This window comes from Hyperolius riggenbachi, chromosome 2 (assembly GCF_040937935.1).
Source record: "Hyperolius riggenbachi isolate aHypRig1 chromosome 2, aHypRig1.pri, whole genome shotgun sequence".
NCBI classification, from domain to species: domain Eukaryota; kingdom Metazoa; phylum Chordata; class Amphibia; order Anura; family Hyperoliidae; genus Hyperolius; species Hyperolius riggenbachi.
Genome location: NC_090647.1, coordinates 145,709,365 through 145,733,534, shown reverse-complemented (window position 1 = coordinate 145,733,534; position 24,170 = coordinate 145,709,365). Strand labels below are relative to the sequence as shown.

The 24,170-nt window shown below is 41.7% G+C and overlaps 2 protein-coding genes across 3 annotated transcripts in view; both read left to right on the top strand.

Moving 5' to 3' along the window:
• Positions 1-1,828, top strand: part of LOC137544115 (inactive dipeptidyl peptidase 10-like) — a 158,279-nt gene extending 156,451 nt beyond the window's left edge. For both annotated transcript variants that reach the window (XM_068265184.1, XM_068265183.1), the window contains exon 14: positions 1,683-1,828. In XM_068265184.1, coding sequence (XP_068121285.1) covers positions 1,683-1,778 — 96 coding nt within the window. In that variant the 3' untranslated portion in view covers positions 1,779-1,828. The remainder of the gene's footprint in view (positions 1-1,682) is intronic.
• A 19,416-nt stretch (positions 1,829-21,244) lies between these two features.
• Positions 21,245-24,170, top strand: part of LOC137544116 (inactive dipeptidyl peptidase 10-like) — an 87,143-nt gene continuing 84,217 nt past the window's right edge. Inside the window, exons 1-2 of the mRNA XM_068265186.1 lie at positions 21,245-21,280; positions 22,573-22,671. Coding sequence (XP_068121287.1) covers positions 22,608-22,671 — 64 coding nt within the window. The 5' untranslated portion in view covers positions 21,245-21,280; positions 22,573-22,607. The remainder of the gene's footprint in view (positions 21,281-22,572; positions 22,672-24,170) is intronic.

The window sequence follows — 24,170 nt, the reverse complement described above, 5'->3', positions numbered from 1 at the left end:
GCATTGCAAAAGGAGCGACCAAAGTCAGTTGACTATGGGTAGGGTGTGTGGTTGGTGCCGCTCTATGGTACACTCTGGGAGACGGATGATCTGGCAATAAGGGAGACAAGAAAAAAAGGCAGCACTCAGTGGTTTCAGTGGAGTTAAATGGCCGGCCGAGGAGTAACCTCACCTGAATTGGTGGCTGGTAAGCCCGTACAGGGTACAGCTTTGTCCGTCTCGCCAAGGACCTGGCATACAGCTCTAAATCATTGAATTCAGGTATTTTAATCATTTCCATGGCCACAAGTGTAAAAAATAATCCAGCACCTAGGCATGCAGACTATTTCTACAAATATTTGTGAAAGAGTGGGCTGCTCTCACGAGCTCAGTGAATTCCAGTGTGTTACCATGGTATGATACCACCTGTGCACTTCTAAACATTCCACGCTCAACTGTTAGTGGAACAATTAAGATCAACAGCAAATCAGCCAAGAAGTGTTAGGCCACATAATATCACAGAGTGGGGTCAGCACATAATGAAGCCCACACTGTGTAGAACTTACCAACTTTATGCAAAGTAAATAGCTACAGATCTCCAAACTTCATATGGCCTTCAGAATAGCTCAAGAATAGTGCACAAAGAGCTTCATGGAATGCGTTTCCATGGCTAAGCAACTGCGTGCATGCCTTACATCACCAGGTGAAATGGAAAGAGTCGGGCGCAGTGGAATAAAGTGTAAGAATCTGTTATCTTATTCATTTAAGGAGAACCCGAGGTGGGGTTCTAAGAATGATATCCGCACACGGAGGCTGGGTCTGCCTATACAGCCCAGCCTCTGTGTGCTATGTAGTGTCCCCCCAGGCCCCTGCGGTCTGCTATGCCCCCATAAATCACAGCCGTGTCGCAGCGGGCTGTGTTTACCTATGTAGTGTCACTAAAGTTGGGATGTCACTAAAGTTGGTGTGTGTAAAGGCAGATACTCTGGGATATGTGGGCTGATGGCATGGTGCAAGATGGAGCAGCATGGTGAATAAATGAACAATGCCCACCAAGCTTGCTCACAAATATGCCAAGCGGGAATGGGGCCTGCTGTACACACACTAGATTCTTAGCAGAGGTGGCTCCGATTGGTCGTCTTGGGCAAGAAACATCTAGCGTTGTGTTTGAAGCTTTACTCATGCATAGCATTTGCATACAGCCAGCAGAGACAGTACACATAATATATGTACTTTTTCTAAGTCAGTGAATTAGACAATATTAGAATGGGAGGACCAAAACAATATAGAAGTACGTTTTTCAGAAAGCAACCCTTAAAAATTCTCTCCGTTCAGGCCTCAGCCACACTGCTGTTTACATAATTATATTAGTTAAGATTTGCCATTCAAGCACGACAGTAAGTTGTTGAAACATGACATAACCAGAAAAGATGAACAAGACTAATAAATGATGAAATGTTGAACACAATAAAAAAAATTTAGTCAGCAGGCTTTTTCTCCTTTTTTTTTCCTGACCCAGCCACTTTATTGCTGTTTTTCCTTCTCCCTCATCAAATCTTGTTATCCAGTTTATTGATATTATTGCACTGCGGCTCCAGTAGCTGCAAAAAAAATGTTCTCTTTGGAATACAAATTGCTTTTATTATATATTCTTTTATTAATAATGTACGAGACTGTTCAGTATATGTTTATCTCCTCTGCAGTCTGGGAGTAAGGACAGCTTTCTGCGGATGCTGACTTCTGGCGACTGGGATGTAACAAGGATCGTGGCCTACAGTGCAGACAATAAAACAGTGTGAGTTATTGCCCCACATCGTAATCATGAGTTATGGGATTGTGGACAGCACAAATAATGATATGAGCACTTACAGCCAGTGGATCTTTGTCTGAGTTTCAAATTGTCATCATAGGATTTACTGAATACAACGCGCTAGCAAACATTTCACATTGTTATTCATTTGTCAAGGGCAAAACAGCGGTGATTTTCTAATGCATGGTAGAGCTCATTCTTCTGTATTATTTAAAGAAATATTGTAATCATGATAGTTCCAAATGTTATTATTTTATTACCCTTCCTTATAATAACCAGCATTTTACATAGCACAATACAATAAACAATAGGAGGTGAAGAACTGTCAGACTTCCAGATATAGCAAGAATATGACGCAGGGAAAGACCACCTGTCCGCACAGTTGCAGTCTAAAGCTGAAGTAGCTAACGAGTTCACGAACCCGTTTTCGTGCACGCGTTATGACCTACATCATGACATTGGGAGGTTGTGATTCGACACTGATCAGCAGCGCTAGTTTTAATTCACCTGACGGGAAACCGCTTCCTGTCGCTTGAATTGGAACTAGTGCCGCTGATCAGCATCCAGCCGCAACTTCCCGGCGTCATATCGTAGGTCATTACGCGTGCACGAAATCGGGTTTGTGCACGCATTAGCTAGTGTGAAAGAGCCCTTAGAAAACAAACAGTAGTCTGTTTAAACCAATTTATTATGTGTGTCGATTTGGCATGTAATGGGTGGTTTAACTAGCCAATTACAAAAAAGGAACCCCATCTCTCACCCAGCAAGTCAGTATAAGCATATGTCTTGAAGTTTAAAGTGAACCAGAGACGCTATTAAATAAAGTTTTATACATACCTGGGGCTTCCTCCAGCCCCATGCACACGGATTGCTCCCACACCGCCATCCTCAGCCCTCTGTATTGCCGGTACCGGGTCCCGTAACATCGGCGCCAGTCTGTGCTAGAGAAGTGCGCTCTCTGTGTAGCTCTCTGGCGGCTGCCCTGCCAGGAATTCTGATCCTGGCAGGGGGCATGTCTTTTTCCCATGGTGTGGAGCTAAATCCTGATGTCATTTCCTCCCTTAAGTTTTTTTATTTTCTCCTCCAATCTGCTGTGTCATCTCTGGCTTGCTTGTAAACACGTATGAGCACAGTATGTTGCAGCCTCAGCCTGTCACACTGAAGTGTGCTCAGACCAATCAGTGAGAAGCAGGAATGTGGGAGGGGAGATGACAAGCTTTCTCCTCAGCGATGGCATAGAATAGAGGTTGTGTGACTTAAATGGAATTTGATTTTGTAGCTGACAATCCTGCTTTAAAGTACAAAATAAAATACCAGTTCAAAAAGGATGAATAGTTAATAAAAAGCTACAGTGATTGAATGTTTTTAAATTTAGAATACAAACAAAATAAGTGGACCCTTAATACTTAAAGTGGAATTGTAGTGAATACAATTCCTTTTTTTTTTTTTTTTTTTTTACAATATTCATTTAATTATTTAGTCAGTGTTTGCCAATTGTAAAACCTTTCCTCACCCTAATTTACATTCTGAAATTTTTCACAGGTGGTGACAGCTTTAGTCTTCTCAGGGGCAGCTCTGCGGAATGTTTATTTCTGAGAATTCTGAAGCCAGTGAAAATAATGCATGGCCTCCCTGAATGCTCTAGGAGGAGAATTCTGCATTGCTAAACAGCCTAGGCTAAGCATCACATGGAAGGCGGGGCTACATACCAGTATACAGCAATATATAGCTATAGGAAGTGTTGCTAAAACCGGGGCAGTTACCATAAAAGTGGGCATTGTAACGATAGGCGTCATTGCCCAGAGAGAATCTGATTATTGGCGATCTGCAGTATCCCCAAAAATGCAGACGAATACCTGATTATTGATGACCTGCAGAATCACCAATAATACGAGTATGACTAACCTCTGGACACCTACAACAGTGATAACGATAATGACAGTATCAAAACACACGACCGTAGAAATATCCACCACACAGCAATTCCTCAGAGGTGTGGTTACCTCTGAATGGGAACCTCGCATGTAAGATCCCCCAAGAGGCTAGAAGAGGAATCTCAGCCACTGGCAGTAACGATCTGCTAGGGCAGGCGTCTCAAAGAGGCAAGCCTCAGAGATTGCCCTCCACTGGGAGACAATCCACTGGAGGGAGAAAGGTCAGACAAGCAGAGGTTCGGCAACATAGAGACGGCAACAGTACAAGAACGGAAGGCTGATTCAGAGTCGGTAAACAGGCAGGGTCGGCAACTTGAATCACATAGGCAAAGGTACAAGATTAATTATAGTAAGAGTAGTCAGGGATAGCCAGAGTCAAGACACAGGTAATAAATACAAATACAATCCTAAACTGAGGTGTGACATCCTTGGTATCAACACCTAGGAACTGAGCTAAGGTCTGAGCACCTAAGCGTTCACGACAGCAGACAAGGAGCAACTGAAATCCACCTCCTTACATGCTGAGAGTCACTCAGCCAGACCGCCCAGAAGCCCAGCCAATCAGGAGACCTCCTGAGGTCAGCTGACAGGAGAGTCAGCTGACCTTCCTACGTAGGAGGTAAAGGTCCTGCCACCGCGCGCGCGTGACCCTCCGCCTCTGTGTACCAGAGAGGCCAGGCCCCAGATCAGCACACGAACGCGCACTGAAGTCCGCCGGCTGGGTTTGCGGGACCCGCCGCCATGTCGCCAGCCGCGGCGGCGGTGTCCCCACTGCTCTGTGCCCCCAGCGCCGTACTAAGGGAAGGCTGTGTGGCGGAAACCGCCGGCTGGGAAGCGGAGACCGCCGCCATGTTGCCCAGCGCGGCGGCGGTGACTCCGCTAAGCCTTACAGGCATCCTGAATAATTTAGTGCATTCTACTATACATCATTACTTTAATAAAAAGCTACCTTGATTTAATGTTTTTACATTTAAAATACAAGCAAGTAAAGTAGACCCTTAATACTAAAGCTAAAATACTAAATACCAATACTGAGCTCACCCACGTCTCACCCAATAATCTAGCATGTTTGCAGGAATGCCACCAGGTCACTTACAAACTGACGAACAAGTGCACGAGTCCCCTCCTTATCCCCGCTAGAAGCCTTTCCATTGCATGCCATGTCGTGGACACCACAAGCCACACTGGCATACCTGAACAAATGTGTCTGTTAGATGTCTGCTGACTGCAGTGTTCCCCTCAGTGTCGAGCTCAAACCTTACAGGTGACACTAATGTGAAAGAGAGGCAAAGTGTAGCCATAACAATGGTTAGCTCTGGAGGTTAATATTCATACATTCTTCAGAGCTATTTATTATCATTAACATTCTTTTGCCCATTTTTGTATAAAAAGGTTAAATTCCATATATAGTCTTGCATCATTACTATAGGTAACAACTCAATGCAGGTCTATGCAGTTATGCACTGTTACTTTATGCATTCAACAATTACAATATTGTCTCTACTGGTTTCATTTGTCTGTATCTTAACTGAAACAACGAATAAAGGTATTTTTAAAGCTATTTTTTTCATCCTTTATGACAGTGTTTCTCAAACCTGTCCTTGTGACTCCCCAACGGTACATATTTTGCAGGCAACCTCACCTAAGGAGAGGTGGAATAATTAGTGTCTCAGCTAGGTGGATTCTATGTAGCCGAGACACTAATTACCCCACCTGTGCATTGGTGAGGCTGCCTACAAAACATGCACTGGTTGGGGAGTCACGAGGACAGGTTTGAGAAACACTGCTTTATGGGTTATTCTTGCTTCATCAAGCCAACTTCTGTACTTGCAGTCCCCACTCTACAGCAAAAGTATTCACAGTGGGACATAATTACATGTGGTAAACATTGAAAGTAAATTTACCTGGAGGCGGTCCTTCACCTCCCTCTGGATGCAGTGTATAGTCAGGCTCCAGCTATATATATAAACTATTACATGATAGATGGCTGTGCTAAGCACAAGCTAGGTATTATCTAAACGTTGGCTAGTGGTGCCTGTGCAACAATTTATACTTGTCAGGGCACAGTTTTTTATGGAGAAGGGAAAAGACTACAGTTGATTACTACTCCCACATAGTGGCCCATATGCAATTAACTTTTGCTCCTCAGTTTTCTCCTAAGAGATAATCTTTCATTTTATCTTTATAATTTTTCATCAGTTTTCAATTGAAAAAAAGATACCAAATAAAGTTGAATAAGTACTATCAAAATTATTTTCAGCATTTTCTTGCTGGCTGGTAGTGTAAAAAGTATTTTATTAATACAATGTTGTGAAAATATCACCTAGGAGAAAACGTAAATTGCAAATGGGTCCTTGTCATAAAATGCATTTTTTAACTTCAAATTCAAATAACTTTCCAGCACTTTTTAACTAAAAAAAGGACCATAAAGTAAATGAAAACGTACTATCAAAGTTATTTTGAGCATTTTCTTGCTTTCTGATGGCTTAAAATGCATTTTATTGACAAATTTAAAAATATCAACCAGGAGAAAACTCAGGTGAAAAAATGAATTGCATATGGGCCCAAAATGAGAATGTACAAATAATGTCTAAGTAGCTGTGTAAACATTTTCCTACTTTTCATGTTAAATATCAGAGGCAAAAGCTTTAATCTATTGAGTGTAGGATTTAGCTTTATTTGGAACAAATCAATTGCAGAAGGGGGCCCATATGCAGTTAACTTTTTCTCCTGAGTTTTCTCCTACGTGGTATTTTTAAAGTGGACCCAAATTAAAAATACAAGATTTCAGAAATAAAATCTATTTTCTAAATTATAATAATAAATAGCAGCCTTTTTTGCATGATGACAATTATAAAATATTTTACATTTATTGGAGGAACCCCTCCCTTCCTTTCATATTGCCGAGACAGAATCCGGCAAACTGGTTTAGTAGATGGTGTCCGGCAATGGAGGAATTGCTAATGGCTGCCCCCTGTATAACCCTAGTTATGCAAAAAGGGGGTGAAAAGCATGCACTGAAATGCTCAGAGGCTTCAAGGAGTGTTTATTTATCTTTATATGTGTCAGAGTGGCGCAACTTAATATTTTGAATTAAAAAAAATGTTTGGTTTGGGTCCGCTTTAAAGAAAATCTGTAATGAAAAAACCTCCCCTGGGGGGTACTCACCTCGGATGGGGGAAGCCTCCGGATCCTATTGAGGCTTCCTCCGTCCTCCTTGGTCCCACGGCGGCGGCAAAAATCCTCCCGGAGTGGCAATGTAAATATTTACCGCCTTGGCTCCAGCGCAGGCGCAGTATCCGCTCTCTGCACGGAGATTGGCGAAAATAGCCGATCTCCATCGGGCCACTCTACTACGCAGGCACAAGTCTCTTGCGCCTGCGCAGTAGAGTGGACCCGACGGAGATCGGCTATTTTCACCTATCTCCGTGGGAAGAGCTGCAACAGCGCCCCTGCTGGAGCCAGAAAAGGTAAATATTGCACAGCTCAGCTTGACAATTGTCGCCTGTGTGTTCTGGGGGCTGAAGCAAGACCACCGTGGGACACAGGAGGATAGGGGAAGCCTCAATAGGGTCCAGAGGCTTCCCCCTACTGAGGTGAGTAGGGGAAGGGGAACTTTTTTCAGTACTGGTTTTCTTTAACCACTTCACCACTGAGGAGTTTTACCCCCTGACCACCAGAGCAATTTTCACCTTTCAGCGCTCCTTCCATTCATTTGTCTATAATTTTATCATTACTTATCACAATGAAATGAACTATATCTTGTTTTTTTCCGCCACCAATTAGGCTTCTTTAGGTGGGACATTATGCCAAGAATTATTTTATTCTAAATGTGTTTTAATGGGAAAATAGGAAAAATGTGGGGAAAAATTAATTATTTTTCAGTTTTCGGCCATTATAGTTTTTAAATAATGCATGCTACTGTAATTAAAACCCATGAAATTTATTTGCCCTTTTGTCCCGGTTATAAAACCGTTTAAATTATGTCCCTATCACAATGTTTGGCGCCAATATTTTATTTGGAAATAAAGGTGCATTTATTTCAGTTTTGCGTCCATCCCTAATTACAAGCCCATAGTTTATAAAGTAACAGTGTTGTACCCTCTTGACTATTTATGTATTTTTTTTAATTGTAAATCTTTTAAAAAAAAATTTATTACAAAAAAAAAAAAAATGGGGAGTGTGGGAGGTAATGAGTTAATTTTTTGTGTATAACTAATTCATTTGTATGTGAAAAATGTTTAGGGTGTAGTTTTACTATTTGGCCACAAGATGGCACCAGTAACTTTTTGTTTAATGCGACCTCCAAGCGTCCTTCCGGACGCTTGGAGGAAGTAGTAGGAGGCTGGGTAAGTTTTTTTTTTCACAATGATCTGTAACGATTGGTGTAACACAGAGAGGGTCTGATTACCAGTAAACTGCAGTATCACCGAGAATACAGAATATACCCGATTATTGGTGATCTGCAGTATCACCGATAATCAGATATATCTACTAACCTCTGGACACCTGATAGAACAAGTGAGTGTTTAGATGCAACAGTATTCTTTGAGTACTTCTCCAGAAGTATGTTCCTTCCTCTGGCCTAGACTCTCCAGGGGGGAGGAGCTAGGCTGAGGGGAGGAAGGACAGAACGAGAGTGACACCCGTGGGAGAGGGTGTCACTAATAGGTCTGGGAACTGCCTCTAACAGTAAGGCCAGTTCTCGGGGTCGGCAAGCCAGGTCGTTAACACACAGACAGATAAGGTACAGATTCAGGAGGCAGATACGGGATCCAATAAACAGACAGGGTTTGGCAACGGAGTATCAGAATAGCACAGTACAGAATCAGGAGGCCAATACAGAGTCCAGGAACGAGCAGAGATTGGCAACAGGGTAACAGAAATAGCGAGGTACAGAATCAGAGTTCAGAGGAATGGTCAGACAGGCATAAGGTCATAACAAATAATACAGTTCAATATTCCTAATGCTAAGGTGTGAGTTCCTTGATCGTCAACACCTTTGGAAACTATGCTAGAACACAGATACAGACAAGGTCTGAGTGCTACCACGTAGTGATCGCAACGACAGACAACAAGAGAATGACCAGCACCCAGTATATGTAGCAAGGCGCTCTCCAGCGCCTCCCCTAAGTGCTGGACCAATGGCAGGTAGTAAAAATGTCAGCTGACCCGCCTGGTCAGCTGACCCTTTTCTGGCTGTCATATAAGCTCTGCCTCTCAGCGCGCGTCCTTCTGCACCTGTGTGGACTAGCAGTCCCAGCCACACCAGACATGTCTTGCAATGTGACCACTGATTCAGGCGCGGGGACCGCCGCCCGCTCTCTAAGCGAGTGGCGGTTTCCCCGCGTCCAGCCGCAATGCCATCTGCTTTGCCATGCGTACAATCCGCCGCATCCAATGCGGACTCCACCGCTCTGCCCATGCGGCATGCGGCGGTTTCTTCGCGTTGTGCCGCCATGTTAGACGCGGAAACAGCCGCCTCACTCTGAGCCCTTGCGGCGGCTTTTCTGCGTTTCCTCACATGATCGCGCTGCTTTTAGCGGAAAAGCAGCGGATGATTGCGGGGCTTAGATCAATGAACGGGAATGGATTTTCCCGTTCATTGCTCTCCGGGCGAGCGGCCGGCAGCGTGTTTACCTGCGGGAATGCGCGCTAGAGCGAGCGGGAGCGCGGGCAGCGGCGGGAGCGCGGAAAAGTACGGATTTCTCCGTCCCTGAGGGTTAAAGGATGGAAAAAGGGACAAGAAATTCGTACGGGCGGGGGTAAAGTGGTTACACTTGCCAATAAAATGCATTTTAAGCCACCAGCAAGCAAGAAAATATTCAAAATAATTAAGATAGTGCTTTTGCATTTACTTTTTGGTACTTTGTTAGTTGAAAAGTACTGGAAAGTTATTTTATATAAAAGATGAAAAATTATCTCCTAGGAGAAAACTCAGGTAAAAAAGTGAATTACATATGGCTCAGGGTGTCTGCTTCAAATCACACCCGTGTTGCATATCTGACTACAGAGTATTTTCCTCTGAAAGCAAAAAAAAGTATGAAAAGCTGTGGTGTCACAGACCATTACAAATGTTAATAACAAGTTAAATTTCCTCTGCTCTCTTCAGAAACTTCAGTCAGAGACAAAGGACACCGCAGCTGCAGCTGCTGAGAGCTTCCTCTCTCACACACACAGGGTTAATAGATGTAGTGTGGGTGGAATTCCCCTTCCCTCACGGCTCATTCTGCCCTCAGTTTTGGCATCAGTAAAGTTTGAAAGTATTTTGATAACAGTAAATAAAGAGGTTACCTGTGAAATGTATACACCAGTACTTAGCAGCACTTCCCAAACAATTCCTATTTCAATTGAAAAAAATGTTAATCGATAGTGTTCTTTAAGTTTTCTCCTAGGATATATTTTTTTATTTTCTGTTTAAAATAACCTTTAAGCGCTTTGAAATCGAAAAAGTACCAAAAAGTAAGTGAAAAGTATAGTTAAAATTAATCTGAGTATCTTCTTGCTTGCTGCTGGCTTAAAGAGCATTTTATTGATAAGGTGTGAAAATATCAGAAATATAAGAAAACTTAGGAGAAAAGTGAATTGAATAAGGGCCAGTGGGTCTGCTGCGTGGGACAGGGAGTCCTGCACATATATTAAACTGTCATGTGATTACTAGAGTTGCTTGTGTGTAGCAGAAGTGATTATCAGTTTTATCAGGTTATGGGCTCTGATGTGTTGGGATGACGTCTTGCTTTAGCTAATATAGGAAACAGAAGCAACACATCATTGTGACCAGCAGATAACTTAGAAATCTGTGACCTGATGAAAACAGAGGCATGTTCTCTGCCTCATGACATGACTCTGTGTCCCCACACTGCCACTCTCTGCCCACCCACCGCCACGCTATAGCCCCCCCCCCCCCTCAGATTAGCGACAATATTTGTCGCTATCTTGGAGGTACACATGTGGGAGAGGGATTCCCTGTTCAAAATGCCTGCCAGGGGCGTTCCTGCAGGGTTTCCAGAGCTGCCATTGGGCAGCTCTCTCACCCTGGCCGCAACTTCTGCCACTCTCCTGCCTCCCTGCATCCTGGATGAGAGAATCCATTAATCATTTCAGATTCCTGACCTATAGGTAAAGTAAAAGTGGGCCAGTGGGGCCCACAGGAGCGGCGGGGAGTGGCGTTTTTTGTGGCTACCTGATCCGCTCAGCCCTCTGGATCAGGTAGCCTACATTTTTTTTTTAAACCCCACCTCGGGCTCTCTTTAAATAATATAGACTATTACCATAGTTCATACTTATATAAAATATTACTATTACTATTGAATATTTCAAATGCATGAAAGCAGCAAGTGAATGGAACTTCATTCCAAATACAGAAACAAAACTTTCAGTTCAACCAGTTAATGGCAAACTGACTTATTAAAACGTCCTGTTTGAGCCTGGTAATGGCAGCAAGACGTTTTCATAAGTCGCTTGCTCCCGCCGCCGCTGCCGTTACCCATTGGGACTTCTTGTTCCGTGATTGGAGAAGAGGACCGAGCGGTCCTCTACCCAATTGCAATGCCTGGAATGAATGGACATGACCGCGATCGGCGGCCACGTCCATTGATAAAACAGGAAACAGTCACAATGTAGTTAAATGTAGAAAAAAAAAATTAGTACCATCTTGTGTCCAAAAAGTAAAATTACACATACAGGCACATACATACATACACAATATTAATAGAATTAATAACTTACCCTTCCAAAGCCCCCCCCCCCCCCCCCCCCCCAAAAAAAAAAAAAAAACTTGTAAAAAAAAAAAATCAGTTTAAAAAAAAAATACATAAATAGTTGTTTTAGGGGCTCAGCTTTTTTAATCTATATTTTATTAAGGAAAATTACTTTTACTTTACTACATAGGGGCTTGTAATTATGGCCCGGACAAAAAAAACCTTGAAAAATAGTACCTATATTCCAAAATAATATAGTGTCGCCATACATTGTGATAGGGACATAATTTAAACGGTTTAATAATCGGGACAACTGGGCAAATAAAATGTGTCAGTTTTACCCACAGGAACACGATTAATTTTAAAATTATAATGGCCGAAAACTGAGAAATAATGAATTTTTTCCATTATTTTCTTATTTTTACCGTTAAAACGCATTTAGAATAAAAAAAAAAAGTAGCAAAATGTAATACCCACAGAAAGCTTAATTAGTGATGAAAAAAACAAGATATAGGTCATTTTGTTGTGATAAGTAGTAATAAAGTTATTAGGGAATAAAAGAGAGGAGCACTGACAGGTGAAAATTGCTCTGGTCCGTTAGGGTAAAAACCACTTGGGGGTGAAGTGGTTAAACTGCCTTATTTTCCCCTGGATATTCTGTACGGTGTCCTGGATAAATCAGAACGCTCACAGATATATACAATGGATGAATTCAAATGACTTTTAAATATACTTGTACGCATCAGGTCAGGATTCTAACTTGTATTTTCATATTTTATATGTGACCAGTTATTTTTTGAGCACTGAAGACATGTCCAGAAGAAGACACCTTTACAGGTATGATTCCACAGATCACCATCACCCCGTACTAAACACCAGATTATCAATGGAAAAGCACAATTCACACGCCCCTGTCATTTGTACAGTGAATGTTACATACGACAGAATATTTTACTATTAATAACTTCTTAAAGTGGATCTGAACTCTTGCACGTGACATAAGGAAAACATTGAGAAATGCACCCTGTATGTATTTAGAGAGTTTAGCTTGTTTAATTTTCCCTTATTGTCTAATGACAAATTGTGATTTGATTTCTTCCCTGTGTCACACAGCAGATTTATTATAGGATTTGTATCAGCTGTAACAAAGAAATGTTTTTCTTTAAAGGTTATTATGCTGTTGCGTATCTTTTAGAGCAGAGAGGACATTCTGAGTTCCGGTCTGCTTTAAATTTTTAAGTAAAATAAACCTTACTGCAGCTCAGCTATACGTAATTTAAATAAAAACATAAGTTGGTCCCCCAACCTTATAGGAGAGAATGACTGGAGAATGGAGTAGTGACATATTCCCCACGCCTGTGAGGTGCCTGTTCATAGGAATATAAGATTATGTTGCAATTCAGTCACCCAAATTCAGAACAAACAGATAAGCTCCTTGCTCTGGCTTATGTCCATAGAAGTCTCTTGAGATCACATACACATTAGCCCAGTGTATATAAGCTAAGAGTCAATCAAATAAACAGGGTTGTAATATATACTTTTAGTGTCTTTGAAGTTCTACTCTGGGATCCCCATCTTCATGAGAAACCCTGATTACCGGTGGCATAGCTAAGCAACTATAGACACCAGTGGGAGTTTTACATTAGTCCCTCTCAAGCACTCTATGCATAACAATTCATGTGCAGCACCAAAACCTACATCTTTTGCAGCCAGTGGTGTGCCGGCTCTTCTTTATATTTGGTTTAAATTACATCCGCACCCGCATCTAGCATCCATGTTAACAGAGCTGTAACTTGTATGAGGTTTGAATGACTAAAATGTTCTGCTCCTGCGACAGAATGTAAAACATGATCAGTGGTGTGTGGGCATTGGGCCTGCTCAGCATGTCAAGTCTAAGCAGTAATTAACCAGGTGCAAAAAAAGGAGAGGTCTCCATCAGAACCCCCACAGATTTGTTGGTCCCATATGAAGTATGCATCATGACCCTATTAGGCCTTTCATGAAGGGTAAAATTCTAGCAGCCCACATTGGGCTCAATACTGGAGTACCATCCATCTGTACCCCCTAATGCTGGTGATGCAAAAAGGCTCTATATCTATATTCCAGCAAGATTACTTCTCCTCCACTTCATGTGTCTGTCAAACATGAGCAGAGTCAAGCACAATAACAGCACACTTCCCAGTGGCTCCAATAACCATAATCAATAAGCTTTGTAAAGATTGCCATTCATTTCTTTGTCAGACATCCGAAACAAGTATGGAATGTGACAAGCAGAGCCATATTGTCTACAATGTGTCTATACTGCAAACTGCTCGGGGTCAGTGGTTTAGAAAATAGGCAGGGGAATGGCATATTAGCCAGGCAAGTGGCATTCTGTAAAGACATCAGCAATGCCATCTTCCATATAACACTCACTTTAAGTATGGATGCACAGACAGCAAATTATTCCATCAGTCTGCTCATTTGAAAATTAGCAGGACTGCCAGCTTTAGAAATACAGTAATAGGCTGATAATAGGTTATGCTCAGAGATATAAACCGCTCTGACATTGTGAGATAAGAAATTAATATGAACGGCACATTATTCTGGCCATCTGCTGTGTCATTATTTTTATAGATTCAAAAATAAAGTTGCCATGCAGCAAGGAAAACTGCTTCAGTCAATAAAGGGGTACGGTAATAAGCCACAGATCGTCCAAGCACTGTATTAAGGCCCCCATAATTCATTCATCACAATCATCTGGTGATTCATATCTTATGACGTTAGGTGTAAAATTAATAGAAACATGCCGGTATTTAAAGGGAACCTGAAGCGAGTAAAATTATTTAAAATAAACACATGATGCAGCTGCAAATGAATATTACATACTTACCTCACCGTCAGTTCCTCTCAGAAGCTCACCATTTTCTTCTTACAGTGATCCCTTCCAGTTCTGACAATTATTTGTCAGAACTGAAATATACCAGTTGCTGTCAGTTATATATCAGCTGCTGTCAGTTATAACTGAATGTGCAAGGTAATGTCTATGTTTCCCTATGGCTGAAGTGGGCGATGTTACAGTTAACAGTTTGCTGACCAGAAAGCTGTTATGGGGTAATGGCCATTTTCAAAATGGAGGACAGAGAATTGCATTGATCACAGTGGACAAACAGGACGCTGGAGAGGAAAAAGAGGTTGAGGAGTAGACTCTACGGGAGGTAAGTATGACTTGTTTATGTTTATTTTGACTTTTAATTTTCAGTTCAGGTTCTCTCTAAAAAAACAAAAACAAAGAAATATAAAGTATTGATGATTTTTGTAAAGTAAATAAACTCTCAGATGTCCGTCAATTAAAAAGGAGTACAATGAACCTCAGTGGAATCTCAATGCACAAATTTATTTGTAGGTAGCGCTCCAGGGTAACACGAGCAAAAATTATTTTCTCAACTCAGCTGCCAACTTAAAGAGGAACTGTAACCAAGGATTCCCAATCAGTAGTAGCTGATACCCCTTTTCCCATGAGAAATCTTGGGATCATCAGGTGGCTCTGTATGGCTGAAATTGTGGTGAAACCCCTCCCACAGTGTGATGTCAGCGCCTAGATACTGACATCACAATGTGGGAGCCTTGTTGCATTGTGGGAAATAACAGCTGTTTCCAATTGCCCAAAGAACATCATCTCCTTCCACAGACATCACCTGCCAGCAGTAAAGATGTTTCCATGTGATACATTCTAGAATGTAAATCAGAGAAAATAAAGATTTTACAATGGCAAACACTGACTAAATCATTTATAACTTATACAACGATAACCATACAATAACTAATTATTGTAAAAATGTAGTACTTTTATGCCTTACGTTATTTTCACTGCAGTTCCTCTTTCAGTGTACAATTTTCCCATCACTACTTTTTTGCAATGAACCTCAATGGCACGGTTACGTAGCAGCAAAAAAAATAATTTATAAGCATTTGGTAGAATTGGCTTAGCCTGTGAAGTAAGCATGAAATGACACCTGTGCCGTCTCCTTACCTTGGTTAGGCTGGGTGAGATTTACCCTGGTTCCTCCCCTCTGTTAGAGGCTGTGAGGAGGAGGGAGACCTGCTTAATTTTGTTTAGAAGTGTACTAGCGCAGCTAAGACCTTATGGTCAGAGGTCAGATTAAACAAAATTTCAATAAATGACCAAAGAGCTTCTTCCTTGCAGGAATCAACGATATACAGTACTGTAACATCCGATTTTATCAATTACATCTTTCATAACTTAATTTCAGCCATTTGGTACTAGCATTTCATTGGCTGTTAGAATTTAAGGATTGGATTCTTGCAGTGTGGACCCTGATTTACATTTAAGAACCACTGTTTTAGTGAGACGGCTATGCAGAGTATCTCTCTAAAAGACATTATTAGAAGCACAATACTGAAGGGTTTAGGAACATTTGTTTATATTTTACAAAGTGCATAGAACACCTTATTTGCCCTGGGCCCAGACATTCACTCTGTGAAGGTATAAACATTCCTAGCAGAACAGAAAACAATTTCAGTCAGAACAGAAAACCAATTCCTTTCCCCATATCAAGGAAGGAAGAGCCACATATGACTGAGGCCATCTGCACAAGTGCGGGCAGCTATGTAAATGACATATGTATAATGATGTATGTCACACTTCACATGCTCTCGTCAGCCAATTGCAGGCGTAGGATGCGATGTGTGACTGGTCCACCCATGCCGGGTGATGTCAAAGTTAGCTCTTTGGGTGCTGGTATATACCAGCCAGCCACACAGAGGGGCTCCAGGCCACTTGTAACTGCCTCTAACTTCTTCTAACTTCCTTAAACTTCCTGTCATTTGTGGTAGTACCTGTCTTAGTGCAAACGTAGCATAGATGTTCTTAAGAGAAACCTGAGTTATTCACAAAAACTAGCTCAAGCCCCATGAAATGCAAGATTTGACTTCAGATTCATGCTTTGCTGAGATAAGAAGACCACTGATCATGGCTGGGCCTGAGGCAGAGGCGAGGAAGGCTCCAGCCTCCAGCCTCGGGGTGCCGTGTAACTCAGCTATCATTCCCCTAATGGGTTGGACTATCACTCACTCAGCTATCATTCCCCTATTGGGTTTGAATCAATAAGAAAAAATAAATAAATAAGAAAAGGGGATACATGGCAGTGGCTGTAAGCCAGATAACTAGAAATTAAGGTGCTGGGGAGGGGGGGGGGGGGGGGGTAGAGATGGCCTGAACGATTCACTGGCGAACGGTTCCCGATGAACTTCCGGGGTTCGCGATCGCAGAGAACCGCAAACTTTGCCGGAAGTTCAGTTCGCCCCCATAGTGCATCATGAGGGTCAACTTTGACCCTCTACATCACAGTCAGCAGGCACATTGTAGCCAATCAGGTTACCCTCCCTCCTGGAGCCATTCCCCCCCCCCCCACTTATAAAAGGCAGGCAGCGTCAGGCTTTGGACTCACTCGTGTGCCTGCATTAATTAGAAAAGGGAGAGCTGTTGCATAGACAGCTATTGGGAAAGCTTAGTAAGGCTCTTGTAGGCTTCTTAGCTTGCTCCTTGCTGATTCTTATTGCTAAAAAAGCACCCCTCAACAGCTCTTTTGAGAGCTAATCTTGACCTTGTGATCTATTTTTTTTGTGTGTGTGTGTCCCACTGACACTTGTGTTGCATAGACAGCGTTGGTAATTCCTACTGTGTGTGCCACTGCCAGGCCCAGCATATTCAGTGACTACCTGTGTGTGTGACAGGTGCACATTGTAATACCCATCACTGCATATAGCTACCTGTTGTTCACTTCAGTCAGTGCACCCACCTACCTACGTGCCTGACCAGTACCTGTCTGTGTGTGACAGGTGCACATTATAATACCCATCACTGCATTTACCTACCTGTTCTTCACAGTGCACCTACCTACCTACGTGAGCACACGCAGTGTCACTGTGCCTGTCTGGTAACTGTCTGTGTGTGACAGGTGCACATTTGTAATACCCATCACTGCATATACCTACATGTTGTGTTCAGTGCACCTACCTACATGAGTGCACGCAGTGTGATATACCACGCCGTGCATGCCTGTTAACTCTACCTGTGTGACTGCACATTGTATTAGTCAAGTCAGTGCATACCTTTCACTTCATCCCCCCCAATATGAACAAAACAAAAGGCATGTACATGTTCCAATTCCCCTTCATGATCATTACCTTGCCGCGGTGAAGGGGCTTGGGTATCACAGTGAAGCAATGACCGACGGCTATATGAGTGTGTCGGGGGGGGGGGGGGCAGACCAAATTTGATCAGCTGGACAGTCACTGTTGTTCTATCATTAAGCTACCACATCCCTGCGGCCATATGGGCTTGAAAACCACCACGGCCTGCACTCTCACCATGGTGTGCACCAGTCCAGCACGGCCGTCACTACACAAACAGCTGTTTGCGGTGCGTTACACAGTGAGTTTGGTGTGTCAGTGTGAAGCAGTACTGTGATTGGTTTATATACATGCAAGATGTTTTAAGGCACTTTAGGCCTGCAATTTTTCAATGTGATATCTGCCCCTAAAACGCTGCTTTGCCCAGGACTTTTGGCGTCAGTCCCACTCCGCCATGCTCCCCTCCAGGTGTTAGACCCCTTGAAACATCTTTTTCATCACTTTTGTGGCCAGCATAAATTTTTCTAGTTTTCAAAGTTTGCCTCCCCATTGAAGTCTATTGCGGTTCGTGCGAACCAAACTTTTGCGGAAGTTCGCAAACCAAAAATCGGAGGTTCGGGACATCTCTAGTTGGGGGTCCTGGGGACTCTTAGTCTAATAGCAATCAGTGTGTGATGGCTGGGGTGGGAGGGATGGAGGGGCACACTTTGGTGTCTCAGCCTTGGGTGCTGGAGGACCTTGTTCCGGCTCTGGCGCTGACACACACCTTTATGTCTTTATTTGCCAAATAAATTCCTTAAAGCTTTAGGCGTCTGGAGTCCACTTGAGATAAGGTATCTGCCGGCTTTGAGAACGTTGGTCAGCTGTGTGCAGCCATTCAAGGCTGCTGGTGCCAAACAAGGTGATCTCTAGGTAGCCCCTAGCCACCCCCAATTACATTTCAACAAGGTCAAATCTACCAACACTTTAACTTAAAGCCAAAGATGACTTGTCTACTTTATATTGAGGGATACCCTACATTGTTATGAAATTGACTGAGGTGATTAGAAGATACACAGATCCATATAATACGTATACATATGGTATCCTTGCTTGCCCTTTTTACTGTTTATTTTCTTGTTCCCCTTGGAGATGACACATACTGTATATTCCATGATTGCGAAATGTTGATGGCTCTTATATTTACATTTTCAAATTGGACAATATTTCCTGCTTCTTTTGTTACCAGTTTATATTGTTGTTGTAAAAGTTTTGGGGAAAAAAATAGCTAATTTACACAGTTGCAAGTAATGACAGAATCCTCTCTGATTGCAGCGTGGAGACCTCAGGACCTCTAAACCGAACTTGCGTGACCTGTGATCTCTTTCCGGGCTGCCAGTTTGTGGATGTAGAATTTAGTCCTAGAAGCAGCTACTTCATATTGTTCTGCAAAGGTAAAATATGATATGACTGCATTAAAAGAAGGTGTATTTCTGCATTCAAACATTAAAGGAGAATTCTTGTTTTTGTTCTTCAAAGGTCAGCAGTAATCCTGAATATTGTTCTGACTCTACCATTAGTCAGAAATCATCCTAATGCCCGCAAAATAGTCAGTGATAATTAGAGAAAAATTGCTTGACTTACAGATCCACGGATAATAGTCACTTCAAGGAAAAATAGATTCTGCGTGAGAGAACATATTCATCTTTGTTAGTACAGCAAGAGGTATAGAAATGTCACCTGGCAGGTCATTTTAATAAGATCAGGACACACCAAATTTTAAGAGGCAAAAAAAGCGTATTTAGGTAAACTATAAAAGAGGATTAGAGCTGAGGGTAAAATACATGTTTGACAATGAATTACAATAAGTTATATCATTTTGGTAATACTTTTGTTTCATGCTTTGTGCAATTTTACTAAGTTTCTCCTGAGCTAAAGATAATTGGAAAACATAAATAATTCTACAAATGTGGCTTCAATGTATTCATTTTAATAGAACCCTTTCGATATGATTTTGATCAGACACACAAACCTTTTCCATAAAAGCAGACATTTTTCAGTACCATTAAATCCAAGTCAAAGCTTTGGGATCACTTATAGTCTTCAGTAAACTTAATTCCATAGGAGCTTCATAAAGCAGTCCCACAGCAGCTACCACCCAAATCTGGGTAAGGGTCTGGAAACCTGCAAAACTGGGTGGGGGTCTGGGCGTCTGATTGGCTGCCATAGTCATATGACAAGGCTGCCTTGTTATTGTGCATCAATCCCTTTCTGCTTGATTTGTAAACAGAGATGGAAAGTTTTCCAGGATTATTAATCAATGTAGTTAAGTACCATTTTTTCTAAAATACCACCCAAAAAATAGAAAACCCTATTTAACAATGGAAGTAGATATACTTATTTGTAGACAGCACAGTTAAATATTGTACAAATCAAGACACATAACATTTATATTGCACTTTTCTCCTGGCAGATTCAAAGTGCTTCAGCCTCTTAGGGTCCGCTCCACAGGCAACCAGGATCATTAAGGGGCTTTTCCTACTTTGCCTATTGTTTTACATACTGGCTTGAGCCAGGATTCAAATCTTGGTCAAAGACTCAAACCCTACATCAAAGGCAACACCAGTACGCTATCCAGTTAATCACTGTATCTAATCACTTTATCACATCAGTCATATATGTTTGGTGGCCAGGATTGAGAAACCTGTAACCTTGCAAAACAATGTTCCAATGTTAAGTATAAGGGGTCCCCCCAAGAAATAGGTAGGATTTAATGGGGGCTTGTGATGCTATCTGGTCACCCTCTAATAAGGCAGTGAAAGCCCACATTCATCCGACCCCACAAGTGATTGATAAAATTTCATAACCCTCAGTGTTCTCCCCAGAATTTTTTTTTCCAACCAGATGGCATGAAAAGTAGCCCGGTGGGTAAAGCAGGGGCAGCCCAACTCTGCTTACAGCAGCCTGAGCCAAGTGCTCATGAAAATTAGCCAGGTGGAGCTAAAAAATCCTGGGGAGAACACTGAGGCTTTACCTATTTACTAAGAAGGGTTGAAAGTAAAAAAAAAATCAGTGAAATAAAAAAAGTCAAAATTCAGACCTGTTTTCAAGATATTACTTTCTCATATTCTTCATATGTGTTCTACTGTCTTTCTTCATTGTTTGATTGTAGAATGATATCCTGACAATCTTTCTTAACATAGTCCCCGCAGCACAATGAGACCTGGCATCAGTATATTGGAATTTCTTAACAAGGCATTATCTGCAGTGAGAGGGATATGGAGGTTGACATGTTTATTCAATTTTAAACATTGCACATTGCCTGGCTGTCCTGCTGATCCCCTTACTCTGATACTTTTAGCCATAGACCATGAACCTGCATGCAGATTTGATGTTTCTGACAAAAATCTGACAAGATTAGCCACATGCTTGTTTCAGGTGTGTGATTCAGACAGGTCAGCCAAGCAGTTGGCATTGTTTAAAAGGAAATAAATATGTCTCCATATACCTCTCACTTCAGGTTCCCTTTCAGGCTCAAGTCCTACTAGTCAAAACAGTTGGACAAATGGAAGTCTCAACAGGAAATTTAAATATGCAAATTTTGGGGCACCCAGTCAGTTGTGGTGAAGTTTACAGTGATAATGCTGAGGTGGTATTTTGCAGTGTTCACTTGTGATTTAATATATGCTTTACAGGTCCTGGAGTGCCACAAGTTTCTGTACATCCAACTTCCAATCCAAAGGGTGAGTATAGAGTCTATCTCTCCCGCGCTCTCTCTCTCTATCTATCTATATAAATATATATATGTATGTATATGTATATATGTATATATGTATGTATGTATGTATATATATATATATATATATATATATATATATATATATATATATATCTGTCCTATCCTTATGTGACAGGAATTCCATTGAATCAAAATTCCTAGTTGAAATAATTCTGACCCTTCTTCACAAAAATGAATCCCCCTCTCCTCAGGTTTCCATACATCCAGCCTTAAATCCAAAGGGAGAATACATCCACAAATAAGTTGACACAATGGTAACTGCTGCATGAATCAGGCATACGTTCTCACCATTGGACTGCCCATATTTATGTACTTTCATACACTTGCAGTCATGCATAACTGTTACACTGCTTTCCTGTAGCTCCTACAGTACTTTTGAGATGAAGCTGGTAACTAGGGCACCGCAGGTGCCTTAGAGAGAAGGGTGCTGCCATAGGCGGCCATTATAAAAGCCAGGGGCATTGGTAGGAAATTTGGGGCCTGGAGTCCGTGCCCCCTACATATTTAGCATTGGTAAGGCACCAGTTAGGCATCGGTAGAGAAAAGTCTTAGGGTTAGGCATCGGTAGAGGGAGGTCTCAGGGTTAGGCATTGGTAGAGGAAGATCTTAGGGTTAGGTATTGGTAGAGGAAGGTCTTAGGGTTACGTATTGGTAGAGGAAGGTCTTAGGGTTAGGTATTGGTAGAGGAAGGTCTTAGGGTTAGGTATTGGTAGAGGAAGGTCTTAGGATTAGGTATTGGAAGAGGAAGGTCTTAGGGTTAGGTATTGGAAGAGGAAGGTCTTAGGGTTAGGTATTGGTAGAGGAAGGTCTTAGGGTTAGGTATTGGTAGAGGAAGGTCTTAGGGTTAGGTATTGGAAGAGGAAGGTCTTAGGGTTAGGTATTGGTAGAGGGAGGTTTCTGTGTGAGAGTAGGGTTAGGTCATAGTTAAATATCGGTAAAGATTACCAATATTTTACTGTTGGAATTAAGTGGTAGAATATTGGTAATTATACTGATACTCTGCTAGAGGCAATCCCCTGCGCCATTTTTTCAGGGGGGGGGGGTGTTCCTCTGAAAGCCTGAAATACATGCAAGAAGAATCTTTTTCTAGACACAGGCAAGTCCACCAAACAGTAAAATACCAATAGTTATTTTATACCTATAGAACACCAATTTTACATAACTTGTGTTGGCTATAAACAATTACTGGTATTATATTTGTTTGAGTTAAAAAAAAAAACATTTTTAATGTTGCAGATTTTTTATTGCTGGAGGACAATCAAGCCTTGAAAATGTACCTCAGCACAGCAGACATGCCAGAGACAATGTACAGAACTATTCAAATGGATGGTTATGGTAAGTAGGATTTTCTGTAACGGCAAATACCACAGTGTCTGTGTACTTTTTCATTCTTGAGTACATTACAATAAATGGGCTGATCCACTATCCCAGTCCAGTCATATTTTTAATTGTTATTTTTTAAAAAAATGAAGCACAAGAAGTGTTCCCATCACCACTCAAAGATCCTAGCAAGGGTGCTACCACTATGCAGATCTCCACCCTGGCGTTATCATATAGTGTTCATATTTTGCTGGGCCAGATTCTCAAATTAAAATCTTTACAGGGAACGTGAAATGAGTAAAATTATTTAAAATAAACACATGATGTAGCTGCAAATGAATATTACATACTTACCTCACCATCAGTTCCTCTCAGAAGCTCACCATTTTCTTCTTACAGTGATCCATTCCAGTTCTGACAAGATTTTGTCAGAACTGAAATATACCACTTGCTGTCAGTTATATATCAGCTGCTGTCAGTTACAACTGAATGTGCAAGGTAATGTCCATGTTTCCCTATGGCTCAAGTGGGCGATAACAGTTTTACAGTATGCTGACCAGGAAGCTGTTATGGGGTAATGGCCATTTTTAAAATGGAGGACAGAGAATACCATCAATCACGGTGGACAAACGGGATGCAGGAGAGGAGAAAGAGATCGGTGAGCAGACTACATGGGAGGTAAGTATGACCCGTGTATGTTTATTTTGATTTTTTTTTTTTCAGTTCAGGTTCTCTTTAAAGTGAAGTGAAGCACGCACACCATCAAGTACTAGGTGCTTGATGAAATGACATAGGCAATGTCAATCTTATTTGCAATATACGAACACAGTTCATCAGCACAACAAGTTAGATGCAACACACTTTAATGTGCAGTATTCCACATCAGAAAAAATGAAAGTGTTTGTATAAATGAAATCTGAACGCCTGTGGGCACCTATCTCTTCTGCTTTCCACTTTGATAACGATGCTCGTCCTGCCCACCGCTTGACATCATATGTCAGTGAAGCTTTACTGGCAAAAGGAAATTTTTTACATCATATCTACTATGTGCTCAGTATGACATACCAATGTATAATCAATAAATCAGAAATTCATATATTTTTATCTCACGTTATTGCTGTTATTATTTTATATTATTTTATTTTTTTTGAAAGAATACATTTTATATTATTTTAAGGAGGGGGGGGGGGGGGGGTTGTTTGAAAAGGTTTATAATTTTAACACTTTCTTCTAAATTACCCATTTATCTGGGACTCGGGAATAGACAATTTGGACTTCCTGTTATTAAATGGGACTCCCCGGCGAAGCGCCAGGCGCCGAAACCAGGTGACCCATTGCAGCAATGTAATGCTGCGCAGGGTGCGTAAGGGTTATTCGGTGCTCTGATGGTTGGTGGACCCCGAATTACATTTCCCTCAAGTTGCCATGACTCAGAGGGAGAATAGTATTTAACACTGCCGGCAAGTTTTGCGGCAGCAGGGAGAGCTGTCATTCGGCTCACCCTGTGCACAACT